Source organism: Archocentrus centrarchus, chromosome 21 (genome assembly GCF_007364275.1).
Source record: "Archocentrus centrarchus isolate MPI-CPG fArcCen1 chromosome 21, fArcCen1, whole genome shotgun sequence".
Lineage (NCBI taxonomy): Eukaryota > Metazoa > Chordata > Actinopteri > Cichliformes > Cichlidae > Archocentrus > Archocentrus centrarchus.
In genome coordinates this window covers 20,639,458-20,665,515 of record NC_044366.1, presented here as the reverse complement: position 1 = coordinate 20,665,515, position 26,058 = coordinate 20,639,458, and the positions used below count along the sequence as shown (strand labels likewise).

The following is a 26,058-nucleotide window of genomic DNA, read 5'->3' as shown; positions in this document are numbered from 1 at the left end:
TCTTGAGATTACAAAGTGAACAGCCTAAGATGACATACTGCAGATGTGAGTTGGAGTTATATAAAGAACTGAATTCACTTAAAACAAAGTTGGCAAATGAGTGAGCAACAGTCCATTTAGAAGCTAAAACGTCACACACTTTAATCAGTAATTAAACACCCACTTCAAACTGAGATGTGTGAAATGTTAACTTATTTATGATCACAAACTGAGGTCAGATTATGAGTGTTCAGTTAGCCAGAAAAAAAATAAACGCAGCTTTGACTACAGATTGTGCTCTTCATTAGATTACATTAATGGAGAAAGAGGAAAAAAAAATGTGATCACTCAGCCGTCTGTTTGTGAGGGTAAACCTAAATTTGGCCACATCGCTGGCGAGCTTCAAGTTCCAGGGAGTTTTCATAAATATGTTCTCTCTGCTCCCCCTGCAGAAAAAAAGGAAACAAAACAGCAGCCAAAACATGAAAAACAATTTTGCTCAAAATAACCAAGTAACTAATCTAATCAAGCTGAAAAAAAAAAGAAAAGAAAAAAGCCTTCAACAGATGATTTTTATCTACCGATGTTGCTCTGGGAGATCGGGTGGTGTTTCTGTAAGGAAAAAAAAATGTTTTTATTACCATAAAACTGTATAAAAGAATGAAAGAAGACAACTTACTCTGAACGTTGTTGGCAGACTCCTATCAGAATGGTCAAAGCAGTAATTATAAAGATCAGGAAACACACACAAGGTACAATAACAGCTGCAGCAACATGGGTTTTATGTGGATTTCCAGCTTCAACATCCTCTGTAAAATTTAAAAAAGAGACTAATTTCAGTGCAGTTCTAATACTCAGTTAACTTATGCTCACTCTCATGGAAAAACAAAAGAGCTCAAACACTCACAAAGTTGTAACTGTGCTTTGTATCAAAGCCGGAAACTTGGAAGTTTTATTTTTAAGGAATATTCATGGAAGTACAGTGAGAGAGATAAGCTGGTACGGAATGTCCAACTCTTCCTGTTTCAGTGGCCCAAATGCTCCCACACTGTACTCAGTCATGATAGATGTGTAAGGAATGCTTGTTGGAGGTTATTTTTTTGTCGTTTTTCCCTGATCTAAAAACACTTCGAGACTTGATTTACTCACCTGTAATTATGAGCTCCCATTTCTGGTCGAAGACTCCTGAGTCTGTGGTCGTTGCACAAGTGTAGTTTCCTGTGTGATTTTTCTGGGCGCTCTCTATGATTAGTGCATACAGTTGGCTCTCTGAGGTGGACATGTTCACTTTCAGGCTGGCAGCTGCAGGATACTGGATCCATTTGCTGTCTAATGTTTTCTGGCTGCTGTTTGAGGTTCTCTGTAGCTTGAAGCTGAACAGATTATCTCCGTCCCTCATCCATGCCACTTGAATAAGGCAGTTAATTGACATATTGCTACATTGCAGGGTCACTGTGTTGCCAGTCATCTGGAAGATGCTGTTCCCATCTGAGAGGGTGAAAACAAAAATTAGGCCTAATTTTAGCTGCATCCACATTGTCATAATTACAATACTACATCAATAGAATTCTTTTTTTAAAGCCACATAAAATGTGTATAAATACAAAATGCAGTGATTTGCAAATCATATAAAACCCTATATTTGTCCATCCATCCATTTTCTCCTACTTATCATTTTCAGGGTCACAGGGACGAGAGGCAGGGTACACCCTGTACAGGTCACCAGCCTGTCGGTGGACCAGCACAGAGACCGACGATCATTCACACCTACAAGCGATTTACAATCACCAATTAACCTAACCCCAATAACTGTATGTCTTTGAAACCAAGGAAAATCCACGCAAACACGGGGAGAGCATGCAAACTCAGCTCAACACAGAAAACAAGGTGGGTTCAAACCCAAACGTTCTTACTGTGAGGAAACAGTGCTAACCACCATGCCACCATGCTTCCCCCCTGCATTTGTGACTGTTTTTTTTTTTTTTTTTTTAAAGAAACTCAAAGAATATATTTCAAGATTTGTTCCCACTTCAGTTACCTCTATTCCAGCTCTGCCTTTTCAAGCTTTTTCTGACTTGGTGCCATATAAAAGGACAGAGGAAAATAAAGTAAAAAATAACGCATTAAAGTTGTTGTGACTGAACTAAAATAGCAGCCTTGCTATGATGCAATGCCAGAATTAAAAATAACGCATCCCACATGTTCCGTTTCTGTTGTTACTGCTCTGTTGGTGTTTTTGTCAAAAGGTTCTCATAAGTTATATTCATTATCACAGAAAAGGTGCATGAATTTTACCTGCTTGCAAGGAAGTATACAAGATGCAACATATTAGAGCCAGGGTCCTGTTGATGCCCAAATATTTGGAAAAGTCTTCCATGCCAACTTGAAGGAAAGATGATTTAGAAACATGCTGACATTATAGCCGACTCATCATATAAAGAGTGAATTGTAAATATTTGTAACTAGTATTTTATTTAAATTGAGGTTCAAAATATAATTATCAAGAATATCTTGGACAGTGAAGCAGCAATAACAATAAACAATATAATAAAAAAATATAGCAACATACCATAGCAAAGTTTCATTCTCATTTCAGCCGAGAGCTTCTTTTTTAATTGCATTAAACTGAAGAGCAGTAGCCAAAGACTAGAATTTAAATAGATGTGACTGATCAGATACCTTAAATTGGCAGTAAGAGCGACCACATCCTGTTTAAACCTGCATGCAGTACAACAGAAACAACAACACCTTCTTACCAGTATTGAGTGTCATATGCTGTTTGTCCTTATCTCTATACTGCAAACAAGAAAACTATATTTGTAAAATGGCAGTAATTATACCAAAGAGCTTCTATGGTGGACATACAAGCAAAGTGTTCAGATTCAGCCTTGCCCAAGCACTTTATTAGTTTCCATACAGGAAGTGAATGAATTTGGTCTTTGGCCATGTGAGTGATGTGCTTTTTTTTGGTTGGTTGGTTGGATGATTCTGACAATTTGTTGACGCTGAAAAAATTACCATTTAGCACCATTAAAAAGTTAAACCCAACATTTTGATGCTGTTATTCGCATTTTAAATATTGCTTAGGTTCAAGTCATGATAACCCAAAAGACAAAAAAAAGATAAGATTTTTCCATTACCTGCAAATTATTTTATACAAATCCTAAAAGACATGTTTCATAATTTATACCTGCAGCTTCCACATGAGCCCATGCTTTCTGGGGGATGAGTCTTGAACTTCTACGAGCATCGACAAGATGCAAAAACATCCATCCATAGTTGTAACCAGCTATGAGGTCACCAAGGTCTGGTCCCATAGACAGTATAAAAGATGGACGTAGCTGCTGTGAATCACCCACTGGTTTCTGATGTCCTGTTCTGAAGCCTCGAGATGAACATTTGTGCCACTGCCATGTTGGTTTAATGATGTTATGAGAAAGGACTGTTAGACTGCACACTCATTGGCTAAACAACTTGTTAATCACAAGTCATTTGCCAGTGAGCATTATTTTTTGGGTTGTTTGTTTTGGGGGAGGGGCAGTTTTAGCCAGTAAGTAAGTTTAACCTCAGCTAATTCATGCTCTTAGTGTTTTCATTCACTTTGCCAGCTGATGAGCTGCAGTGGCAGTGTACTATTTGCTCTTATTGATTTTTGTTTTTTTTCTTCTGAACATTTTAAGAAAAACTTTCATAGGAAATTACCTCCTACATCAGTACCTGTAATTCAACAGTCTGCTGCCCTAAATTGTCTTAGTGAGTTGTACATGTTTATTTTTATTTCTTAATCATCCCCCCACTTCACACCTGTGACCACAGATAACTGAAATAGGTGTAATATGTTGCACATACTCATTGCACTTTTGTTTCTTGTTTTGCACTCTGCTGTCCTTTTCATTCATGACTTTAAACCATTTTATAAAGCACCTCTCATGTAGATGTGTTCTTTTTGAATGCAGTCCTGAGGGGCACACTGCAAAGTAAATGGACTAGTTCTTATACAGCGCTTTTCTACTCAATCAGAGCACTCAAAGCGCTTACACAACACGTTTACATTTACCCATGCACACCCATTCGTACAAGCACTTCCATATTAACTAAGCTAAGTGCTTTAATTATCTACCATTCACACTCCGACAGTTGCGTTAGAGAGCAACTTGGGGTTAAGTACCTTGTCCAAGGATACATTGGCATGTAGCCTGGAGTAGCCAGTAATCGAACCACTGACCTTCCGATCAGTAGGTGACTTGCTCTACCTACTGAGCTACAGCCACCCCAGTGTGACTCCAATTTTGGAATTTGATTTGTTGCTGCAGCACACTGTAAATGTGTATATATAGTGTATATATTCTCTCCTGAAATAATACTTTATATCTATGTCACCTGTTGAGATGTATCTTACTATCACCAGAGAGTGAAGCTCTTCTGTAAAGTTGCAGCAACATAAACTATGATTTTATTTCATTGGGAATTTGTGTATGTGATAAAACAAAAATGTGTTTTTTATACTTGCTCCTTGTTTTTTATATTTGCTGTCAAGTCTGTTGTTTAGTTATGGCATACACAGAAAACAAAAGTGATCGCTCTGTTTGTGGGCTTTTCATCACCAAGAATATTCAGTTAATGAATTTAGTTACTCTTTGATTTGGTTCTTTCCATAGCTCCTTTATTATTATCCTTTATTATGAGACGGTGTCAGAGGTGAATGCAGTGAGGACCCTAGAATGTTTAAATGCATCAAGTTTAAAGTTTGCCTTTCATATTAGACATAAACTGCAGCACGGTGAGCATACTGAATGGGTACTTGTTTTGAACGCCAAAAAAGTTTCCTTGGTAATTAAACACCCGCTACAATCTGGCAGATGAGTGAACTGTTAATTTATTTATAATTACAAGTGATGAGATCACATTATGACATATGTTCAGTTAGCCAGAAAAAAAATGCAATTTTAACTACAATTAATGCTCTTCAATAGAAAGCTATTTAAAACTGCTGGTAATCTAAAAACAAATAGTAAGTCTTTAGTATGTGTGATTCATATCACTCAGCCCTGTATTTGTAAGGGTGAATCTGAATTTTTACAGATCGTTGGTGACTTTCAATTTCCAGGTTTTCATAAACAGGTTCTCTCTGTTGCTGCTGCAGAAAAAAAAAGGAACAAAACAAAATGATGATAAGATTTAAGAAGCTTAAATCTGACGTGAATGCAGACATGCTGGTATGGGGTGATATGCCCCCATGCTAGTGGAGCTGAAACATGTTTATTTTGAGTGTTCAGATGCATGTCCATATGTTCAGTATTGACTGTATTGGACAAGGTGGCAGATCTGCTTTAACTTTATATCTATGGATTGTAGATAGACATTAAAAAAAAAAAAAACTTCTCAGCAAACAAGATGAAAACTATATTTACCAATCTTCTTGGAGGCTGGGTTAAATTTCTGTAAAAAAGAGACAATATGGTCATTTTTGGCAATGGTGTAAAATCATGTAAAAGAATGACTGAAGGCAACTTACTGTGAACGTCGTTTGCGGACTCCTCTCAGAATGATTAAAGCAGTAATTATAAAGATCAGGAAACATGGCACAGCAACAACTGCAGCGACATAGTTTTTATGTGGATCTGCTGAAAAATAAAACCGAAAACTGACTCATTTCACTGCAATTCTACTACTTAGTTAACTTATACTCACTGGCAAAAAAGCAGTTTAGTTTTTTTTGTTTGTTTTTTGGTGTGTGTTGGATCAAAGTTTTCAAAAAGGAAGTCAGAAGTGCTTACACATACCCTGTGGTCTCTGAAAAGACGTCAGACTCCCATAAAATGTGCCGTGTTGTAATTCTGCTTCTAAATCTTGGAAGCTTCATGTTTAAGAAATATTCATGTGAGGTTAAGAAATGCTACCAGACAATCTGACCGTAATATCTCTGCTGGTGTACGATACGCAAATATAAAAGCAATGCAAGTGCGGCCAGGGCTACGCAGCGCTGTTGTGTGTGAGTATGGAGACAACTGTATTTGAGTGTTCAACTTTCCCAAGAACAGCATTTGAGCAGTATTAGTGGAATTTCAAGTCTGCCCACACCTCTCTGAAACCTAACAAAATGCTGGTATTCCCATATAATCTTCAGGAAAAAAGAATGAGAGTGGGATAAGCTGGTATGGAATGTCCCACTGTTGCTCAGCTCCTCCTGATCAGTGGCCCACATGCTCCCACACTGTGTAAGGAATAGACTTACCTGTAATTAGGAGCTCCCATTTCTGTTCGAAGACTCCTGAGTCTGTGGTCGTTTCACAAGTGTAGTTTCCTGTGTGAGTTTTCTGGGCGCTCTCTATGATTAGTGCATACAGTTGGCTCTCTGAGGTGGACATGTTCACTTTCAGGCTGGCAGCTGCAAGGGACTGGATCCATTTGCTGTCTGAAGTTTTCTGGCTGCTGTTTGAGGTTCTCTGTGGCATGAAGCTGAACAGATTATCCCCGTCCTTCGCCCATGCCACTTGAACAAAGTGGTTAATTGACATATTGCTACATTGCAGGGTCACTGTGCTGCCAGCTGTCTGGGAGATGCTGTTCCCATCTGAGGGGGTGAAAAAAAATTTTAGGTCTAATTTTAGCTGCATCCACATCATCATAATTACAATACTACAGCGGCAGAAAAATGACATTTTCCAAAGATCTAAGCCTGAAATAAAATCTGTATAAAAACAAAATGGAGTGATTTGTGTATTTAATACAATCACAATATTTGTGATTGTATTAATTTAAAAAAAACAAACTATTTCAACATTTATCACTCTTGTACAACTTGAATTACACACATGTATATAACAATAGTACAGTGGTATAAAAAGCCCAGCTTGTGTTTACATTTTTGCAGCATCAGCATTTTGGGGGACAGGACTGTGGTTTAAAGGTTTGATAAATATGCTTATTTCCTCAGTCTGTAGAAACTTAGCTTTTAACTTTTAGCACAAAAACTAGAAAAAAATGGAGCGTACTGGTACGCAGCAATGTACCGACACAGCCACCAATAATCCTCCACTGTTACATCCCACAGGGCACATAGTTTAAGTTTCTTCAGCTTGCCTGTGGATGCTGTTTTCTCTGGATGTCACTCTGCAGCCCACCTCCATCCTAGCTCTGCCTTTTGTAGCCTTTTTGCACTTAATCAGTGTTTTATGCATGTAAAGTACTGTGAAAAATATTAGCCCCCTTCCTGATTTCTTATTTTTTGCATATTTGTCACACTTATATGCTTCACATCATCAAACGCACTTTTATATTAGACAACTATAACCTGAGTAGATACAAAATGCAGTTTTTATAAGATGATTTCATTTATCAAGGGAAAAAACTGCCCAAACCTACCTGTCCCTACACAAAAAAAAAAAAGTAATTTCTAAGGCCAAAGCCTTAGAAAAGTAATTTCTAAGGCTTTGGGACTCCAGCAAAACACAAATGGAGAAAACGTCTAACAGTGGTGAAGCTTCCTGGACATCGCTGGCTTAGCAAAATTACTCCAAGAGTGTATCAACAACTCATCCCGAAGGTCAGAAAAGAACCCTCTGTGGTATAAAGTCACATTTAAAGAACTGCAGGTCTCACATTCCTTGGTTAAGTCAATGTTCATGATTCAACAACAAGAAAGAGAGACTGGGCAAAAATGGCATCGATGAGTTTCAAAAAGCAAACTGCTCTTGACTAAAAGGAACACAAAGTCTAAGCTCACATCTGCCAACAGATTAGGTTTAGGGGCAATTACTGTTTCACATAGGCTCAAAGAAAGCCAGAAATAACAGTAACTACGGATGTCAGAAATAAATAACACTGAGCTTCTTTGTTACTAGTCAGACATGGATGTTTTTTTCCTCATGTAGCTCTTAGTAAAAAAGTGCAAAAAAAAAAATCTCAAATTGTTAAGCCGTTGTTACATCAAATTCTGCGACCCATCATATTCTGCGACCACAGGGGGCGATAGCGTACATCCCTCTGCATGTATGTGCTGAATACGAGCGAGAAGGACACTATTTTAGGGCTGCAACGATTCATCGATCAACTCGATTAAATCGATTCTAAAAATTTATCGACACAAATTTACTGTGTCGATGCTTCGTTTAAACTCTGCAGCGCTCAGCTGTCTCGGTGTAAACGGCGCTCCTCACTAGCATTAGCAGCATTAGTGCTGACGTTTTTTTGTCGGTTTATTGGGGGCTGGCAAACCAACATAGAACTGCATTACCGCCACCTACTGGACTGGAGTGTGAATCACTCACGTATACACAAGCACACATTCTAAAAAGCTCTCCGTCGCTGCGATGGATTTCATTTAACACAGAGTGGATCATCACTCGAGTTGCCACCTGTCTCGTAAAATACAGAACCCCGTATGTTACGGGACTCCGTGGAATACGGCTCCGTAACATGCCGTGTTCCGTACTTTACGGGATGGGTGGCAACTGTCGCTGACATGCATTTCCACGCCTCCACTGCTCTCTGTGTGTCTGTGTGTGTTGTGCTCGCTGAGAATTTCAGCTGCTATTTTTGTCTTTACTTCAGCTGTAGCTACCAGAACTGGTTTGCTAGCGAGCGCAGGCCATTAGCACTAGCGATGGTTCGGTACCGGAAGGCCTGCCCCCCAGGACCGAGGGGCTCCTTCAAAATATTTTTTATACTTTGATCCCTTATTAGTGACTAAATATAGACCTGCAGTAGAAACGTATTTTCGAGAATGCTTGTGAATACAAAGCATTACACCATTACTCACACATGCGCCATGGCTCCCGCAGCCACTAGTTTTTCAAAACACTCATAGCAGGCAGCGGTTTTAACTGCGCAAGCGCAAAGAGGCGAAGCTGTGACGGTGAGCTCAAGTAGTGAAAAAGGAAACGTTTTTCCAGCGTCCAAAACAGCAGCTTTTTCTTTTAGTAACCACCATTAAATCTGTGAAACAGCTGGAGGTCCTTCATCAAGCACCTGATCATCAAGTGTTAAGGTGAAGAAAAGAGAACTTTGTAGCTGCTCCATTCACCGCTGTTTGTTCACATGGCGAGAAACTGCATTACGGAAGTTAAAATATGCAGATAAACTGTTAATAAAAAAAAGTATTTCTTATCCGATTACTCGATTAATCGCTGGAATAATCGATAGAATACTCGATTACTAAAATAATCGTTTTATGCAGCCCTACACTATTTACGTAAACTGTGTAAGCACCAAAACAGGAGATTGTAAACCTTACGGAATATTATTTCGTTCGCACTGACGAAGGAAATGCGTTTTTTTTATTTGACATTGAACACAGCTGGACGGACCGTTGCATTGAATGCTTTTATTCTATCGTTTGAAATACATAAACCCACTACTACCCATCCTTCAATAAATTGGTAAACGATAAATAAATGTTTCCAAGCACTTTTTTGGGAAGGGGTTCAAACGATTTATAAGATTTTCTGCCACCCAGCTCAGCTCTCATTCAGCACGTACATGCAGAGGGATGTACGCTATCGCCCCCTGTGGTCGCAGAATATGATGGGTCGCAGAATTTGGTGTAACACCGTTCCTGTTATACTTATACTCAGGTTATACTCATTGTTAAAGCACGTGTACATAAATTTTACCTGCTTGTAAGAAAACAGAGACGATGCAGTATATTACAGCCAGTGTCCTGTTGACGCCCAAATATCTTGAAAAGTCTTCCATGCCACCTTGAAAAAAAGACTATTAGCAAATATGTTTTCAGTGTAGGTGATTCAGAATGTAAAGATAAAGATTCGAGATTATCAAGAATGGCCTGCACAGTGAAGCAGCAATAACTCAATCATTGATTTAGCACAAACATATCGTAGCAAAATTTCTGAGCACGAGGAATATTTAATCTCATTTCAGTCAAGAATTTATTTTTAACTACGTGAAACTGGAGCTTGTTAGCCGATGATTGGAGCTGAAATCGTGCTTGTAATCAAGTGCAGTGAACTGCTCATAAGAATTAGAAAGCTCATATCCTGTGTAAACCTTCATGTAAGAAACAGCAACATTTTCTTACCACTATTGAGTGTCATTCGCTGTTTGGTCCTTATCCCTGTGCTGCTCCTTTAACAGCTTTAATGTCACAAATAAAGAGAAAATGTCATATCTAATAACCATACTAATTATAACACAAAGCTTCTTTGCATGTATGCCCGCTGTACAGACAAACACGCAAAGATTCAACGGTATCTGAGTGCTTGAGCAATACCGCAGAAATGGCTTGCAAACAGGAAGTGGATGTCTCTGGTGTGTGGCCATGTGAGTGATACATTTTTTTTTTTTTGTTGGTTGTTGGGTGTTTGAAGTTGTGGAATATGCTGCGAGAGTACACCCAGACAATTGTTGACAGTGACGTGTTGTGGTATTTTTTTTTCCCACTCAGTATTGCGCTGTTCTAGTTACACCAGCACCACAGTAAGTGGCCACAGATCACATATCGTGTTTTTCTTTCTTTTTTCATATTTGAAAATGCACAAAAGTCCACTTGAAACTGTGAAGAGGAATCCCGTAATGAAGTTCCTTTTAGCGATTCAATACTTTGTGCTCAAATGTGGCACTAAAGGCAAGTTTCCATGCTGCATGGCTCAAGATATATGTGATGTGAAACTGCAGTGGCCTGACCTACAAAACAGCCTGCTTCTTTTGTACTTTTTCCAGCAGTACTTATGTTTTCTTGAAATGGCATTTTGCTTTGTCTAAGCTTGTTTTGAAGTCATTTCTCAAAACTATGTGAGATATAGTGATCATAAAAAGAAAACACGCCACCCGTTACTTCTAAGGTTTTATGTATCAGAATATAATAAAAATGTTAAGACGAAGAAAGCGCAAAGAGTTACATCTCAGACTCTACAGGCCTCAGTCAGTGTGTTAAAGAATAAAGTTCATGATGGTACAATTAGAAAAAGACTGAACAAGTATGGCTTATTGGGAAGGGTCATCAGGAGAAAGTCGCTTCTCTCTGAAAAAAATGTGACAGCACTGCTTAGGCTAGCAAACAAACAAACCAAAGATTTCTGGAGCTGTGTCCTTGAGGACAGATGAGACAAAAGTGGAGACGTCTGGTCATAATGCACAACACTGTGTCTGGGAAAAAAAAACAACCACAGTGTATCAGCAGAATTACAACGGTTAACCTAAATGACATTCTGTTATCATTAGAGAGCAGAGCAAAAACAAGGACCGCAAACCTCAGTAACCCTGTTGGAGAGCCTGCCCAGCACTCCATCTGACTCAGAGAGAGAAAAGGAGAAATAGCATGAGCTAAAAACCCAAAGCTTGCTGACCATGACAGTATAATCCCAAAGAACATGGAAGACAGTGTTTGCTATGACAAACTTTTTTCTTCAACACATCCTGAACTCTGAAGCTTTCCTGAAATTTCCTTTAGTCTTCAGGAATAATCCACATGTTCAGTTGTCCACACTGTGGACATTCAAACCTCTTCTTTGGATGTTGGTTACCATTTATTCTGTTATCTGTAACAATGATCCCACGGTGCTTGAGTAATGTTGAGGTCCGGACTCTGGGGAGGCCAATCCCTGACTGACAGAAAAATACACAAATACTATTTGAGTATGTTTTTACGAAATTAAGTTGCAGGACCGTACTTTTCTGTGTTCAGAATTCCATCAATTTTGACAAGATTTTCAACATCAATGACTGAAATGTAGCCCCAAACCATGACAGAGCCTCCACCATGTTTTAAAGATAGCTTGAGTGCATGTACTCCTCCATACATGCTGACCACAATTTGAACCAAAATTTTCACATTTGGATTAAGACCTGTTGCCAGTGATTTTGAGGCCAGTTCTTTTGTGATTTGAACCTCAGCCTTGTCTCCCTGTTTACCTTCCTTAAGAATGGCTCCTTAATAGCCATCCTTCCACTGAGACCATTTCTGAGGAGGTTTCAGGGAACAGTTTCTTTTGTTTGTTTGTTTGCACACATGGCCCAAACAGGAGGAAAAAAAAGATCATTTCTAAAGCCTCCCAAATGATACATGTTTGAGATTACTTTTATAAGGTAAAATCCTCTAGACTCTGAAAATGTAATTCTTCCCACAACTGAACCTGGGATTTGGGTGAATATTAAGAAATTCAGTGCATTTGATGACAGTTCTGTCATGATCACCTAGTAGATATTTGGTATTTTTGTTTGTTTTTTGTTCACCCTCTGGTTCTCTACTTGTACAGTTTTTTTATTGTTCCATGGACAAATGTTATTTGTAAATGCTAATGCAGGGCTGAGTTTTATCATGTTTGTTTATTTACCACATTAAACAGACACAGTTCAACATTGTAAGAAATATTTTTGTTACTGAGCAGCACGGTGGTGTGGTGGTTAGTACTGTTATAAATAATCTGGGTTTGATTCCGCCTTGGCCCGGGCCTCTTGCTGTGTGGAGTTTGCATGTTTTCCCCGTCTCTGTGCAGGTTTCCTCCCACAATCCAGAGACATGCAGTTACTGAGATTAGGTTAATGGCTCACAGGTGTGAATGGTTGTCTCCCACACTCTGTGTCAGCCCTGCAACAGGCTGGTGAGCTATACGGGGTGTACCCTGCATCTTACTGCCTTGTCAGCTGGGATAGGCTCCAGCCCCCACACAACCATGAAAGGGATAGGGGGCTTGATTAAAAGACATTTTAATTTTTTTACGAACTATAAAAGATAAGTTTGGTCAGTTAGAACATACAATTTAGTTCAACTGGTAATGGAGTAGTGCTTACTTAACAGGCTGAGTTAAATGGTGATTGCTTAAACTAAGTATCTTCAGTTACTGAAACTCTGTTATTAGTACATTCAACTTAGATCTTCCATTCCATTCCAAAAGGGCCTCAAGTACATTGGACATAGTCCACTGCACTTATTCAACTGGTTCATTACTTAAAAAATTAAACGCAACAAGTTACCTTGTTTTTTTTAAGTAGATTCAACTTATCTGGGTTTACAGTGTGCGTGTGTCTGCGTGTGTGTCACCTTTGTGTTTCAGGAAGTAATGAAGTACAAATACTTAATAACTGTAAAGTTGAATTTTCAGGGATCTGTACTTTACTTGAATATATATTAGGGATGGCACGATACCACTTTTTTATGTCCGATACCGATATTTTACATTTGGATATCGGCCGATACCGATATAAATCCGATATTTAAAATTGATCAAGGCATTTAAAAACATAAAAAAAAAAGGAGTCAACAGTCTCTCACACAACAAAATCAAAGTCTTTTAGTTGTCCCACATACAAGACTAAGGACCAGGGCGGGCAGAGCTTTTTAGGCAGTGGCACCAAAGCTCTGGAACTGTTTACCACTCCAGCTCCATTTAGCTGACTCTGTGGCATCACTTAAAAAATAGTTGAAAACTTTTCTGTTTAACCAGGCTTTCTGGTTTCTGACTTTCTTTTTTCTTTTAATATGGTAATGTTATGTTTTTAACATAGTGTTTTCTGGGGGTGGAGTGGGGGGTGATATTGTGTTTTAATTATTGTACAGCACTTTTCTGTCTGTGAAAAACGCTATATAAATAAACTTTACTTACTTACAACACTAACTATCACCTGAATCCTGTTGCTTCTGTGTGAGAAGCATGTTGCAAATTTCATTAGGGCTGCAACTATCGATTATTTTAGCAATTGTGTATTCTGTTTATATTGATTACCCAAGTAACTGGATAAGAAATACTTTTTTTCATATTAACAGTTCATCTGCATATTTTAACTTCCGTACTGCACTTTTTCCCTGTGTGAAACAAACAGGGTGGATTTCTTCACTTACTGATCAGGTGGTTGATGAAGGACCTCCAGCTGTTTCCCAGTAAAGGTTTAATGGAGGTTACAGGGACGAAAAGGCTTCTTTTGGACACTAGCAAAACATTTCCTTCTGCTCCATCAGAGCTCGCTGGCTCCACCTCTTTCCGCTTGTGCAGACAGACTACACGTAAATCAGCTCACTGCTGCTGTTGCGTCATCAGTGTTCACGTGAAAAACTAGGGGCTGCATGAGCGCAGTCTTGTAATGCTTTATATTTACAAGCATTCTCCTAAATACGTTTCTACTGCAGGTCTATATGTAGTCACAAATCAGGGATTAAAGTATCAAAAATATTTTGACGGCGAAGGGGTCCTTCCGGTACCGGACGGTCACCAGTGCTAATAGCTGCGCTCGCTAGCAGTATGTCCGGGAGCTGAAGTAGAGAAAAAATAACAGCTGATTCTCAGCACAGCGAGCACAACACACAAACAAGGCAGAGAGCGGTGGAGGCGGAAAAACATGTCACCGATGATCGCTCAGTGTCAAAGGGAATCCGTCGCAGTGACGGAGCATCTGAGGGGGTTGTTTTCTAAATCCTGATCCCCCACTCCATTCCAGTAGGTGGCGGTAATGCAGCTCTAAGCTGGTTTGGTCAACTGCAAACCCACAAGAAGAAGAAGAAGACGACTGAGCCCTGTAATGCAGCTAATGTGAGCGAAACGTTATTTAATGTATCGGATTACATTTTTTTATTTCTTTCCGATATCCGATCCAGTAATTTAGGCCAGTATCGGACCGATACCGATACTGAATATCGGATCGGCGCATCCCTAATATATATATTTTTTCACTTTTACTGTCTACATCTTTACATAAATCTCTTAATCTTGCTAACACATCCTGTCCAGCTCTATCTCTCTGACTAGCCAATCAATTCCTTGGTGTCCACTCTCACATACTTCCATGACCTTTGCCACCTCGCTTTTTGCCGTATGCCTTCTGGCACTCCTATCTGCTTTTTTCATCTCCATGACTATTCCAATTTTCTTTTCTAACATCTTTGTTTGAATACTTTCTTGTACTTCCTCTTTCCAACAATAAACATCCTTGTCTTCTTTCCAGTGTCCAAAGGATACACCAAACACCTTCTTGGCATTTTCCGCTGTACTTTCCCAGTCATCTGGTGACTCTCCCCTGCCACCCATAGCCTCTTTCAGTTCCTCCCTTAACACAGAGCAACATTCTTCCTTCTTCAACTTCCATATTGCCTTCACTCACTTCCTTATCTTGATGTCCAAAAACATCCTACAAATATTATCCGATGGTGCCAAGCTACATTATCGCAAAATCCACTACCGTGTGTTCTTCTGCATTCCTCTCGGTAACACCAATGAATCCAACTTACTCCATCCTGTGGGGCGTACACACCGACAACGCTGAACATTGCCCCGTCAATTTCCAGCTTCAAATACATGGTCCTGTCTAATACTCTCTTCACCTCCACAACACTATTCACATTCTCTTACTTCAAGTTTGGTCCTACTCAATTTTTCCTCCTGTCTGCATGATGGTAGAACAGTTTAAATCCACCTCCCATGCTCCTTGCCTTGCTGCTGCTCCCCTGTACACACAATATATCTACCTTCCTTCTCTCCATTATATCCACCCTCTCTCTACTTTTACTAGTCACAGGCCCTGCATTTAAAGTCCCTACTCTTACTTCCACATTCCCACCTTTCTTTGGTCTCTCTCTGCTTCTCATCTGCTTTCTTTCTTTGGTCTACCAGCATCCTGTTGGGCAGTCATTGTTTACCTAGCCAGGACTGAATCAATATTCACGCCACCACCCCACCACCACCACCATCATATTCTAGGGTCTTTACCCACAATACAAAGCGGCTTGAGGCGACTGTTTGTTGTGATTTGGCGCTATATTAATAGAACTTTATTGAACTGAATTGAATATCAGTACGTGGCAGACACTGTATGGGAATACTTCATCCTCCCTCCCAAAGTGTGATACCGATTGAGCCACCAGTGCTCTCCAGTCCACTATACTCTGACAAGTGGGTGTCCCTTCAGTCAGTCAGTTCTAAATAGTCTCATTTTAGCCCTATCATAAAGCACACATTATATTTATTTGCTTACAAGCAATCTGTACCACTTATCATTTTAGCTGAGGTTAGCTGAGCTAAGCAGCAAGACAAAAGGTAGGCCAGGGAGACCCCTAGTGGCTGCCGAGGTCCAAAGAATCTGCAGAGTCCACATAAAGAAAGAAATGTCTAAGTTTTCATCAGTCTGTACAAATAAGTAGGGTCTTGGAGCTGATCGAACCATCACCTTGAGCCCATGTGTCAGTCCTGTTGCACACCTCGCCACTGTCCTCTAACCCTAACCCTCAATGGGTTGCCAAAGATCTGGTGGGTATTTATCTTAATTATCTTTTTTTATTTTTTTGCATTTTACATTTTGAAAAAATGTATACAGTTCAAAATTGCATCCATGAATGAATGACCCTGAAATGAAAGCAACTGGACATTTCACCAAAGCCTCTTGAAAAAGAGGTGAGACATCTCCACAAGCCAAAAAAGAAGCAACTGAAATGAAACTGTCTTCAAAAAACTACCATGACCTGCATGACAGAGAACCCACACAGATTCTTATCAGCCAATGTTTAACCTGGCAAAGTTGAAATATTGCATTTTTTTTTTTTTTTACTTAGTGGCTATTTAAAAAAACCTACGCTGGCTGCAACTTTGTTCAGATTATGTGTGACATGCTTCTCACTTTTTTTTCAAATTGGAAAAATTCTGACCTAATCGGCTGTGGGAGGGCTGGTACAAAACACATTTGTTTCTAACGCAAATTTCACCCCCGACTGTGTGGCGGGGTTTTATTTTCTTTCCCTTTTTTTTCTTTTCTTCGTGACTCACCATTGTGCCGTTGCTAAAGCTTCAGTTTAGGGTGTGGATTACCAGTGTGGGTAGCTGTTATTAACAACAGTTTAGCATTAACCTCAAATAATCTGTGCTGTTGGTGTGTTTTTGAAGTATTTTATTTGAATCCTGCACTTCTCTTTTTAAAGCCCACATATCAGGACCTTTAATATGTTTTATTTACAGATGAATTGTATAGGTTTTTTACAGTAGCAGTCTACTCCCTGCCCTTTAAGATTTTTTAAAAATATTTTTTTATTGATATTTTCACACACATAACAACGGTGTTTGCATAAATCAGGGCACAATAGTGTCTACGTATTGTATACACCATTAACTGAAGGCTGCATATTATCAAGAGCAGTGAACATTAACAGATTACATCAAAAAAGTAATAATAATGATAATAATTAAAAGAAAAAAAGAAGAAAAAAAAAGAAATGGGGGGGTTACACTGACACAAAAAACTTCATAAATAGTGGCCATTTAGTGTGGAATTTATTCAAATTTCCATTATTTGTATGTCTAATTTTCTCCACTTTCAAAAAAAGACATGACCTCATTAATCCACTTAGTGCTAGATGGTGCTGCAGCTGATTACTTCCAACTGTCTTGCAGAGTATTGACTATATTCCTCCAGAAGACCAAAAATACCAATATGAGCTGAGGTGTCAATGGTTCTCGCGAGTACAGCAGACATGGTGTGAAAGTAAATTTGCCAAAAATTTGTCCCACTTTTAAAAAACCCGGTGTTTACACCCTCCATTAATGACCCCACTTTCTCCATATGGCATGATAAGGGACTAAAATGTTTTAAGGATCTTTATAAGGAAGGGTTATTTTGCTCCTTCACAGATCTGGCTTCCAAATTCAATCTTCCACCTTCAATTCTTTTTAGATACTTCCAGGCAAGGGCATGTGCAAAATCCTTATTTCCTAATTTCACTCACCTACCAACTGAGCAGCCATGGGGCAAACTTTTACAACTGATTCCCTCGCAAAGGTCACTAATTTCAAGGATTTATAGCATGATTCAATCATATGATGATTGCTTTAAGATTTTAATGTTGCATTTCTTTCCAAATATAAATCCTACATGAGTGCCTGTAATCAACCATTATGAAACATAGATGCCAAAGTGTGGTTTCAGTCAGTTGTGCATGGTTATTTTTTATGTCTTAAGCAGATATGACCACAAATAACTGATGTGTTTTTCTATGTTCCACAGACACACAGAGCGTCTTTGAATGGAAAATTTTTATTTAACTCGTGGTTGTTGTGCTTCAGTAATCAACATTTTGATACTTCCATTGATTCTTTTATTAACTGCATGCTCTGAGGGTGTTCGTTATGCTCCGTTGATACTGTTGAGACACAACCACCTGTTGTAAAGTTACAGAACTGCAAACTGTGTGTTGCACCGGCACTGGAATTTAAAGATATTCAGTTAGTGATATCGAAAAGCCATCAAGTCCTTTTTCACTGTGAAAACTGCTTACTCTATTTGCAGGCTGATTATCCCAAAGAATATTCAGTCAGGAAAATTAATTTCACTTTAATCTGGCCACAAACTAAGTGATTTCCAAATTCGCTCATTAAGCCAGTGTTTCTCAAACTGTGGGGTGTGCCCCATCGGTGGGACCCATGGTCATGACAGGTGGGGTGCGAGTGACCTGGGAGAAAAGTCATGCAGAACATGACTTCTTCATGTTGAACATCGGCTTAGCAGAACATGGAAATATTACCAGGTACATTAGCACAGCCACTGTCACCATCTGCTGAGTACATATATGGAGCCATCGTGCCGCCGCTTCGCCACAGAGGAGGAGCACCACCACCCCCGGGGGACTCTGCAGGGCCTCAAAAGATTTCATCTGGTGAAATGGGGCATGACAGGAAAAGTTTGAGAACCACTACATGAAACTGTGGGACAGTGTCAGACATGAATGCACTGAGAAGCTGTTTAAAGCCCTAATGTAGAAAAATAAACAGCACAACAACTGCCATCCAGGAGGTCACGAAAGAACCCAGAACAACATCTAAAGAACTGCAGGCCTCACCTGCCTCAGTTAAGGTCAGAGTTCATGATTCAGACTGGGCAAAAATGGCATCTTTGCTATTTCAGGACCCAGACAAGTTTGTGCCCTGAAGCTCAAACACACCAAGTCCACCTCCGAATGGTTCAAAAAATAAAACAAAAAAGAAGGTTTTTGAGATTGATTAAATTGATTCTTTGATATGATGTTAAACAGGCTAATTCAAAACAATTCTACAAAGAATCCAGCTCTTAGGTTTAGGGGCAATTACTATTTCACATAGGGCCAGGTAGGTTTGGATCGCTTTTTCCCTCAATAAATGAAACTTAAATGAAAATTTAAAACCGCATTTTAGATTCACCCAGGCTTTTTTAATATTTTGTTTTGATGTTTTGATGATCTGAAACACGTAAGTGTGACAAACCAGCAAAAAGATAAGGACTCAGGAAGGGGAAATACTTTTTCACAGCACTGAACCTGTGAGGCAAAAACTCAGCCTTCACACCGCTCGTTACGCACCATTTTAGACAGTTTTATTTTTAAGTCTTAGACCTCAATTACATCAATGAAGGTGATCAATAAACATATAATGGATTTTTCAGGAAGGTCACATTTTAAGAATTTCAAATAAAAGTCAACTTTCTCAGCAGTCAACTGCTCAAAAAAGACACACCCACACCCACACATACACACACACACACACAAACACACACACACACACACACACACACCCTGAGTCAGACAGCCCTCTTTCTTTCAGTGAAGCTGTAACGTGTTCACTTTACTAAGCGAGCAGCCTAAGATGACATTCTGTAAGTTGTGATTGCACAGTTACAAATGAATGTGTAAGCATGCATCCAGCAGGTAAAGGTTTATTTCACTCAGTACTTTAAGAGCTCCACAAACTGACATGTGGCAACTGTTGTGATTACACATTATGACAGGTGTTTAAGTAGCCAAGAAATGTAGCTTTAAGTACATTTAACCGGAGAGCCAAGATATAAAAAGAATTGATGTCTTCATCTACTGTACGTGATTCGTGTCACTCAGCCCTGTATTTGTAAGGTTGAACCTGAATTTGGCTACGTCGGTGGTGAGCTTCAAGTTCCAAGGTGTTTTCATAAATATCTTCTTGCTGGCCCTGCAAAAAAGAAAAAAGGGACGATAAGAAAATTAAGATAAGATCAACTGGAAAATGGCTGTGTTACAGCAGCCAAAAGGTGAAAACTTAGCTCACGAAATAAACACAGTATCACAGGATAAAATAGCTTAAAATAAACCCACTAAAGAAGGAACAGAAAACACGAAAAAGCGAAGAGCTCAGTGAATCAAAACCTAAGCATTATACAATGAGGAGCTTATATCTAATTAGTATGAGGCAATAAAGATGTTGTCTCTGTCCATATCTCTGCTTGATTTTGTGTATCTACAAATTATGCTCAAATGAAAAGACTAATTTCTCAAAAGAAAAGATTAAAATTATTATATTTACCTTTATTACAGAGGGAGATTTGGTATTTCTGTAGGAAAAAGCAAAGAAAAAATGATTCCAGCAGTGTAATGATGTTAGCACAAAACTGTGTAAAAAGCATGAATGAGGGAAACTTACTGCGAACATCGTTTGCAGACTCCTGTCAGAATGATCAACACGGTAATAATGAAGATCAGGAAACACACACAAGGTATAATAACTGCTGCAGAAATATGGATTTTAAAAGGATTTTCAGATTCTTCTGCAAAACAAAGAAAAGAACCAATTTCACTGTAGTTATAACACTCAGTTAACTTATGCTGCCTTCCCTGTACAATCCTTAACTTTATTAGAGCGCGTGTCATAAAGACAAGAAAAGACATTTTATAAGTCTGTCAAAAACTTGTCAGCTTGACAGAAGTGGCATGAACTTTGTGCTGCATGGTTTGATGAATGTGTTAAGCACGGTAAAAACAATATGGGTTGTCTGGTTTGTGTTAGATTTGCAGAAAGGAAGTCAGTACTGCTCACATGTACTCTGTGGTCTCTGAGAAGACCTCAGGCTCTCATGAAATGTGCCTTGTTGTACTTCTGCTTCATATCAAAATCTGAAACCTGGGAGCTTTACACTGCAGAAATGCAATGGGGAGGTAAATGAATAAATGTGAGGGCAATGCCAGAGCAGCCACAAGTGCCCAGCTCTTTTTCGTGTGAGTATAGAGGCAACTGTAGGAGAGCTCTCTCCCAGAAGAGCATTTAAGCAGTATTAAAGGAAGTTCAACCCTCCCTACAACCCTGAAAGCTCCCAAAGCATCAGCAATCCCATATGATCTCTGGGAAAAAAATGACAATAACTCTTGCCTTTGACAAAAACACAAATAGAGAGAGATAAGCTGTTATGGAAAGTGCCGTTGTTGCACCCTTCTTCCTGTTTCCATGCCTCACCTGCCCACTCACACAAAGCTCAGAGTCAAAATAAACAGTAGTTCCTCTTGCGGTTTATCCAATTGTGTAAGGAATGCTCGTGTTTCTGTCTGATCTAAAAACTTAGAAATAAGTAACTCACCATCATCATCATCAATTATAAGCTCCCATTTTTGCTCCAAAATTCCTTCAATCATGGAGGTTTCACAACTGTAGTTTCCTGTGTGAGTTTTCTGGGCACTCTCTATGATTAGTGCATACAGTTGGCTCTCTGAGGTGGACATGTTCAGGTTCAGTATGGCAGCTGCATGGGACCTTACACATCTGATGTTTGAGGCTTTCTGGCTGCTGTTTAAGGTTACACAGCTGCTGTTTGAGGTTCCATCTGACCTGAAAGTGAACAGATTATCCCCATTCCTTTTCCATGTCAATTGAGTGAAGCTGATAATTAAGTTATTGCTGCAGTTCAGGGTCACTGGGCTGCCAGCCGTCTTGCAGATTCTCGTCCCATCTGAGGGAAAAGAAAATCAGACTGTAGGCCTCATTTTTGCTGCAGCCACATCATCAGAATTGCAATACTGTCATTTCCAAAAACTTGAATGCAGCATAAAATGTGTACGAAATCAAAATGCATTGATTTGTAAATTGTTTAAACCCAAAGCAAAAGCATTTTTCTTATCTGTTTCACATTTAATATTTTTAATTTAGTGATTTTGAAATCACATAAGCCTGGTTTGCAGTTGCATTTTACAGGATCAGCATTCTGGGAACAGGACAACAGTTTGACATTCTGAGAAATGTGCTTATTTCCATTCTTGCTGAGATGAAGCTACAATCTGTGGATGGTTAGCTTTTAGACAGCTTGAAGACCAGAAATAGAAGCGTGCTGCTAGGTAAAAATGTACTGAGCAATCCACCGTCCATCCATCCATCTATCCATCCATTTTTCTTCTTCTGGTCCAGCATTCCACGACCAGGATGAAAACTAACGGACAAACTCTCCTTTCCATCACCACGGCATAGACCTTCCCGGGGAGGCTGAAGAGTGTGATCTCGCTATAGTTGGAGCACACCTCTTTAAGAAAGGGCTTAAAGATGGGAACCACCAAGTTAAGTTGGCTCATCCCATCCTGGTCTACCACATGGGTGCTGTTTTCCTCAATCCCAGTTCTGTCTTTTCAAGCTTTTTTTGATGTCATCAGTGTCATGTATCTATTTTAGAGGGGGAAAGAGCCAACTTGCCAAAAACTAAAGCATCAAAGCTGAAGTAACAATCTTCCTTTGATTATGGTGGTTGTGATTGAAATAATAATAATAAAAAGCCTTGCTAATAAAAAAGCCACAAATAAATTTTTTCTCCATTTATCTTCCAGTCTCAGAAAGGGAAAAAAATTTTTCTCAAATCTCAAATTGTCAAACTGTTCCTGTAGGTTATGCTCATTGCCACAGAAAGAGTAAATAAACGTTACCTGCTTGCAAGAATATAAAGATGAACCAGCATATTAGAGCCAAGGTCTTGTTGAAGCCCAAATATCTTGAAAGGTCTTCCATGCCAACTTGGAAAAAAATTAAAAAGATAATTCACAAATATGTTTTCAATATAGGTGACTCAGAATATAAAGGTTGAATTTTAAATATTTGTAACTGGCATTTTATTTACACTGAGATTCCAAATGTAATTATCAAGAATGTCCTGGACAGTGAAGCAGCAAGAAGTCAGTAAACTATGTTGCACAAAACATACAACAGCAACGTTTCTAAGCACATGACGAATTTATGCCCTCGTTAGAGCCGAGAATTAATTTTATTAAATGCATGAAACTGGAGAACATGAATTTCAATCAGACACGACTGTGTTCAAATACATTAAACTGCCAGTAAGACAGATCACATCCTGTGTAAACCTATATGCTGTATAGTAGAAAAAGCAACACCATTTTCCTACCAGTACTGAGCGTCCTGTGCTGTTTGGTCCTTTTCTCTATGCCGCACCTTTAACAGCTTTAATGTCACAAAAACAAGAAAGTGTCATATCTAACAGTCATAGTAATTATAACGCACAGCTTCTATGGCAGGCAGACATGCATAGTGTTAAGATTCGATCTTGCCCTTGTACTAACACAATACCACAGAAATAGGTTCCATGCAGGAAGTGAAAGACTTTGGTCGGTGGCCATGTGAGTTATATACTATCATCTGTTTGGTTGGGTTTTTGAAGTTGCAGGAGATACTGTGAGAGTACACTCTGACATTTGTTGGCGGTGACATATTGTAGTAACTTTTCCCACCCTGTAGCGCACTGTTCTATTTATATGAGCACCACTGCGAGATGCCACTTATAAAATATCACGTTCTTCCTTTGATTTTCACATTTGAAAATGCACAAAAGTCCACTTGAAGCTGTGAAGAGGAATCCGGTAATGAAGTCCCTTTTAGTGATTTACTACTTTGTGTTCAGATTTGGGACTAAAGGCAAGTTTCATGATGTATGTTAGGTGAACCTGTAACGGCCTGACCTACAAAACAGCCTACTTTTTTTTCCAACAGTGCTTCAGTTTTCTTGGCATGGCATTTTGCTTTGTCCAAGCTTGTTTTGTAACATCATCCATGAAAGCGTTCAAGATATAACTAAGATAGAAACACATCAGTGGAAGCCTGTGTTCAGGTGTTTGATTTCTACTCAGGTTTATCTTGAATTTGAGATTTAACGTTCTAAGCCACATGACATGTTTTGGGTTTGGGTTTAAAACCCTATCTGAGATGACATATATGCACATATTTTTCACGCAAGCATTCATACGCTAGAGGTAGCTTAACTTTAAAACATAATAGTCGACGCAGGTTTCAGCACAAACAGTAAACATGAGTCAGTTCATGTGGTTTTGCTCCCTGTTACTCACAATCTATGTGACTCTGACATGTGGATTCTGAGGCCTCGTGTTTATCGAAATGTACTGTTTTTAACTCTAGACAATACTAATCTTTCAGAGTAGAAGACCAAACCCAGACGCTGAATCCAGTCAGTACTGACTCACTTATGTATCAGCCTGTCATTTTAGACAGTGCTCTGTTTGATATGTTGTCCTCTAATTGAGCTTTCAGACAGTTACATTATGGGTTACGCTTTGCCCTGAAGAACTGTGAATGTGCCCAAAAAAAAAAAAAAATGCAGTTTGTCGGTTGGCTCCAAAATCAACATTACACCATCAGATGCTGTTATAGCCCGTTCCTCCTTCGTGATAAATGGGCTGCCTTTTTTCATAACCCTTTTTTTTTGTTAGTGACTCATCTGTTTGTGTTTTTTTTAGGGCATGAAGTCAGGAGTGTGGGTTCTGTGGAACAGGGCTTGCCAAGCTTAACCTCAGCTAATTAGAGTTTTTTGTCACTGAGAAGCTTTCCACAAGCTGGATAATCCCTCTGTCTCGTGGTCTGAAGTGTTGCACAGTGTGCCCCACAAATATTTAAAAACATCATGACACAATACACGCTGCACTTGTGAACTTCCTTTTGTAAAATGCATAACTAGAGAGCAGATGAGTAGAAGAGGCAAATTCTTCAGCTCGGGTGGACGATGTGTGATTTTCACAGTGTTTTGGTGCTTCTCCGCAGGTCAACAGGGGGAGTTTTGTTCATTTATAGCATGCGGGAATAAGCAAGGAAGCCGTTGCCATTTTGGCTACATGTTGGTCAAGTCACATGGTGTAAATTTAGTTTTTTAGTAGTTGCGATTTATATAGGCCTAACAAGAGGTGATTCATATTACTGCAAAATACCATAACAATGAACATGTGTTGCTGTGGTATGTGGGTTTTCACCATCTGAGAAGCAAACACTTGAGAGAAGAAAAATTGTTGTGTGGCTGCTCTTAAAGCAATAAAGCTTAAGAGGTAATAAACACGTTGGGGCTATCTGACTTGGTTTGGTTTTCCTCTGTTTTAGAATACCCATATTTTTTATCTTCATACAACTGTATGCTGCAAAATAAGTGCACAGGATGTGTTGATATCACAAGATCAATGTGATAACACAAGAGTGAAGTCCAGGATGTCACAATACCTTCAAAGAAGTTGCGCTTTGAATTGAATTTTAAAATGAGATGTTTTTAATTAAAAATGATTTAGAATGACTCACTCTTCAAATTACCAGAAGTACAATCATGCCATAGAACAGGCATATGAATATAATTACCTTTCACAATACTGCCCCTTAGTGGTGGCCATGGAGATCAGGTCAAATGTGAAGCTGTTGCTCTAAGGTGTGAAAGTAATCACTTCTCTTTTCTCTGTGTGTCAAACAGTGATGTGTTGTTGTACCTAGTTCCTAAAATAACTGGAAGGACTGCAAATATCAGTGCTGTAATTAATGATATACTGCAGTATTGCACAATGTTGATGTACTTCTATATACTTCTATTTACTTCATACATTAACTCCACTAGCTCTGATAACTTTAGTTACAGGTTACAAAAAGGAACTATAAAACAAATATAGTGATTATTACAGGTATTAGAAAAAAAAGTTTGCTTCATTAGAACAGCTGCAAAAATAAAGTGATAAGTATTAAAAACTGTCTTTCATCTCTTGTAAACAGAACAGGCAATAATAATAATAATAATAATAATAATAATAATAATAATAATAATAAAAAAATGTGAAGGCCAGAAAGGATGTGGAGCTCAAGAAGGAAATAAGACTTCTGGACTGTGCATAATACACAATAATTACTGTTTTGACAAAAGGTTTTTTTTTTTTTCATGTAGTCTGTGTTACACCAAGTTATAAGTAAACCTGAGCAGTTGCAACTTAATCCCACCCCACCCACTACTGACTCTACCTTACCCACTACACAACTACTCAGTTATTCACTCTTGATTCTTGATTGGAATTCTTCTCTATTTGTGTCTGGAGCTTTTCACTGTGCACTGTACATCTACAACTGC

At 38.9% G+C, this 26,058-nt stretch overlaps 3 protein-coding genes across 5 annotated transcripts; all 3 read right to left on the bottom strand.

The window, feature by feature from the left end:
• Positions 1 to 321: 321 nt before the first annotated feature.
• LOC115800104 (uncharacterized) lies at positions 322 to 2,553 on the bottom strand. The gene is made up of 6 exons (XM_030757355.1): positions 2,549 to 2,553; positions 2,275 to 2,361; positions 1,129 to 1,467; positions 659 to 788; positions 561 to 591; positions 322 to 425 (listed from the first exon to the last, which is right to left on the bottom strand). Exons 2-6 carry the CDS (start codon positions 2,354 to 2,356, stop codon positions 354 to 356), a joined length of 654 nt encoding a protein of 217 aa, XP_030613215.1. The 5' UTR covers positions 2,357 to 2,361; positions 2,549 to 2,553; the 3' UTR covers positions 322 to 353.
• Positions 2,554 to 4,835: 2,282 nt separating this feature from the next.
• On the bottom strand, positions 4,836 to 10,174 carry LOC115801211 (uncharacterized). Of its 3 annotated transcripts, none has more exons than XM_030758968.1 (6): positions 10,019 to 10,174; positions 9,594 to 9,693; positions 6,215 to 6,553; positions 5,495 to 5,603; positions 5,391 to 5,418; positions 4,836 to 5,116 (listed from the first exon to the last, which is right to left on the bottom strand). In XM_030758968.1, exons 2-6 carry the CDS (start codon positions 9,673 to 9,675, stop codon positions 5,018 to 5,020), a joined length of 657 nt encoding a protein of 218 aa, XP_030614828.1. In that variant the 5' UTR covers positions 9,676 to 9,693; positions 10,019 to 10,174; the 3' UTR covers positions 4,836 to 5,017. The 3 variants fall into 3 exon arrangements, with proteins under 3 accessions (XP_030614828.1, XP_030614826.1, XP_030614827.1); XM_030758966.1 differs by having other exon boundaries at positions 9,594 to 9,680; XM_030758967.1 differs by having other exon boundaries at positions 5,495 to 5,600; positions 9,594 to 9,680.
• A 9,147-nt stretch (positions 10,175 to 19,321) lies between these two features.
• Positions 19,322 to 23,209, bottom strand: LOC115801239 (uncharacterized). The gene is made up of 6 exons (XM_030759001.1): positions 23,065 to 23,209; positions 22,589 to 22,675; positions 21,262 to 21,630; positions 20,334 to 20,457; positions 20,217 to 20,244; positions 19,322 to 19,865 (listed from the first exon to the last, which is right to left on the bottom strand). Exons 2-6 carry the CDS (start codon positions 22,668 to 22,670, stop codon positions 19,767 to 19,769), a joined length of 702 nt encoding a protein of 233 aa, XP_030614861.1. The 5' UTR covers positions 22,671 to 22,675; positions 23,065 to 23,209; the 3' UTR covers positions 19,322 to 19,766.
• Positions 23,210 to 26,058: the final 2,849 nt, after the last annotated feature.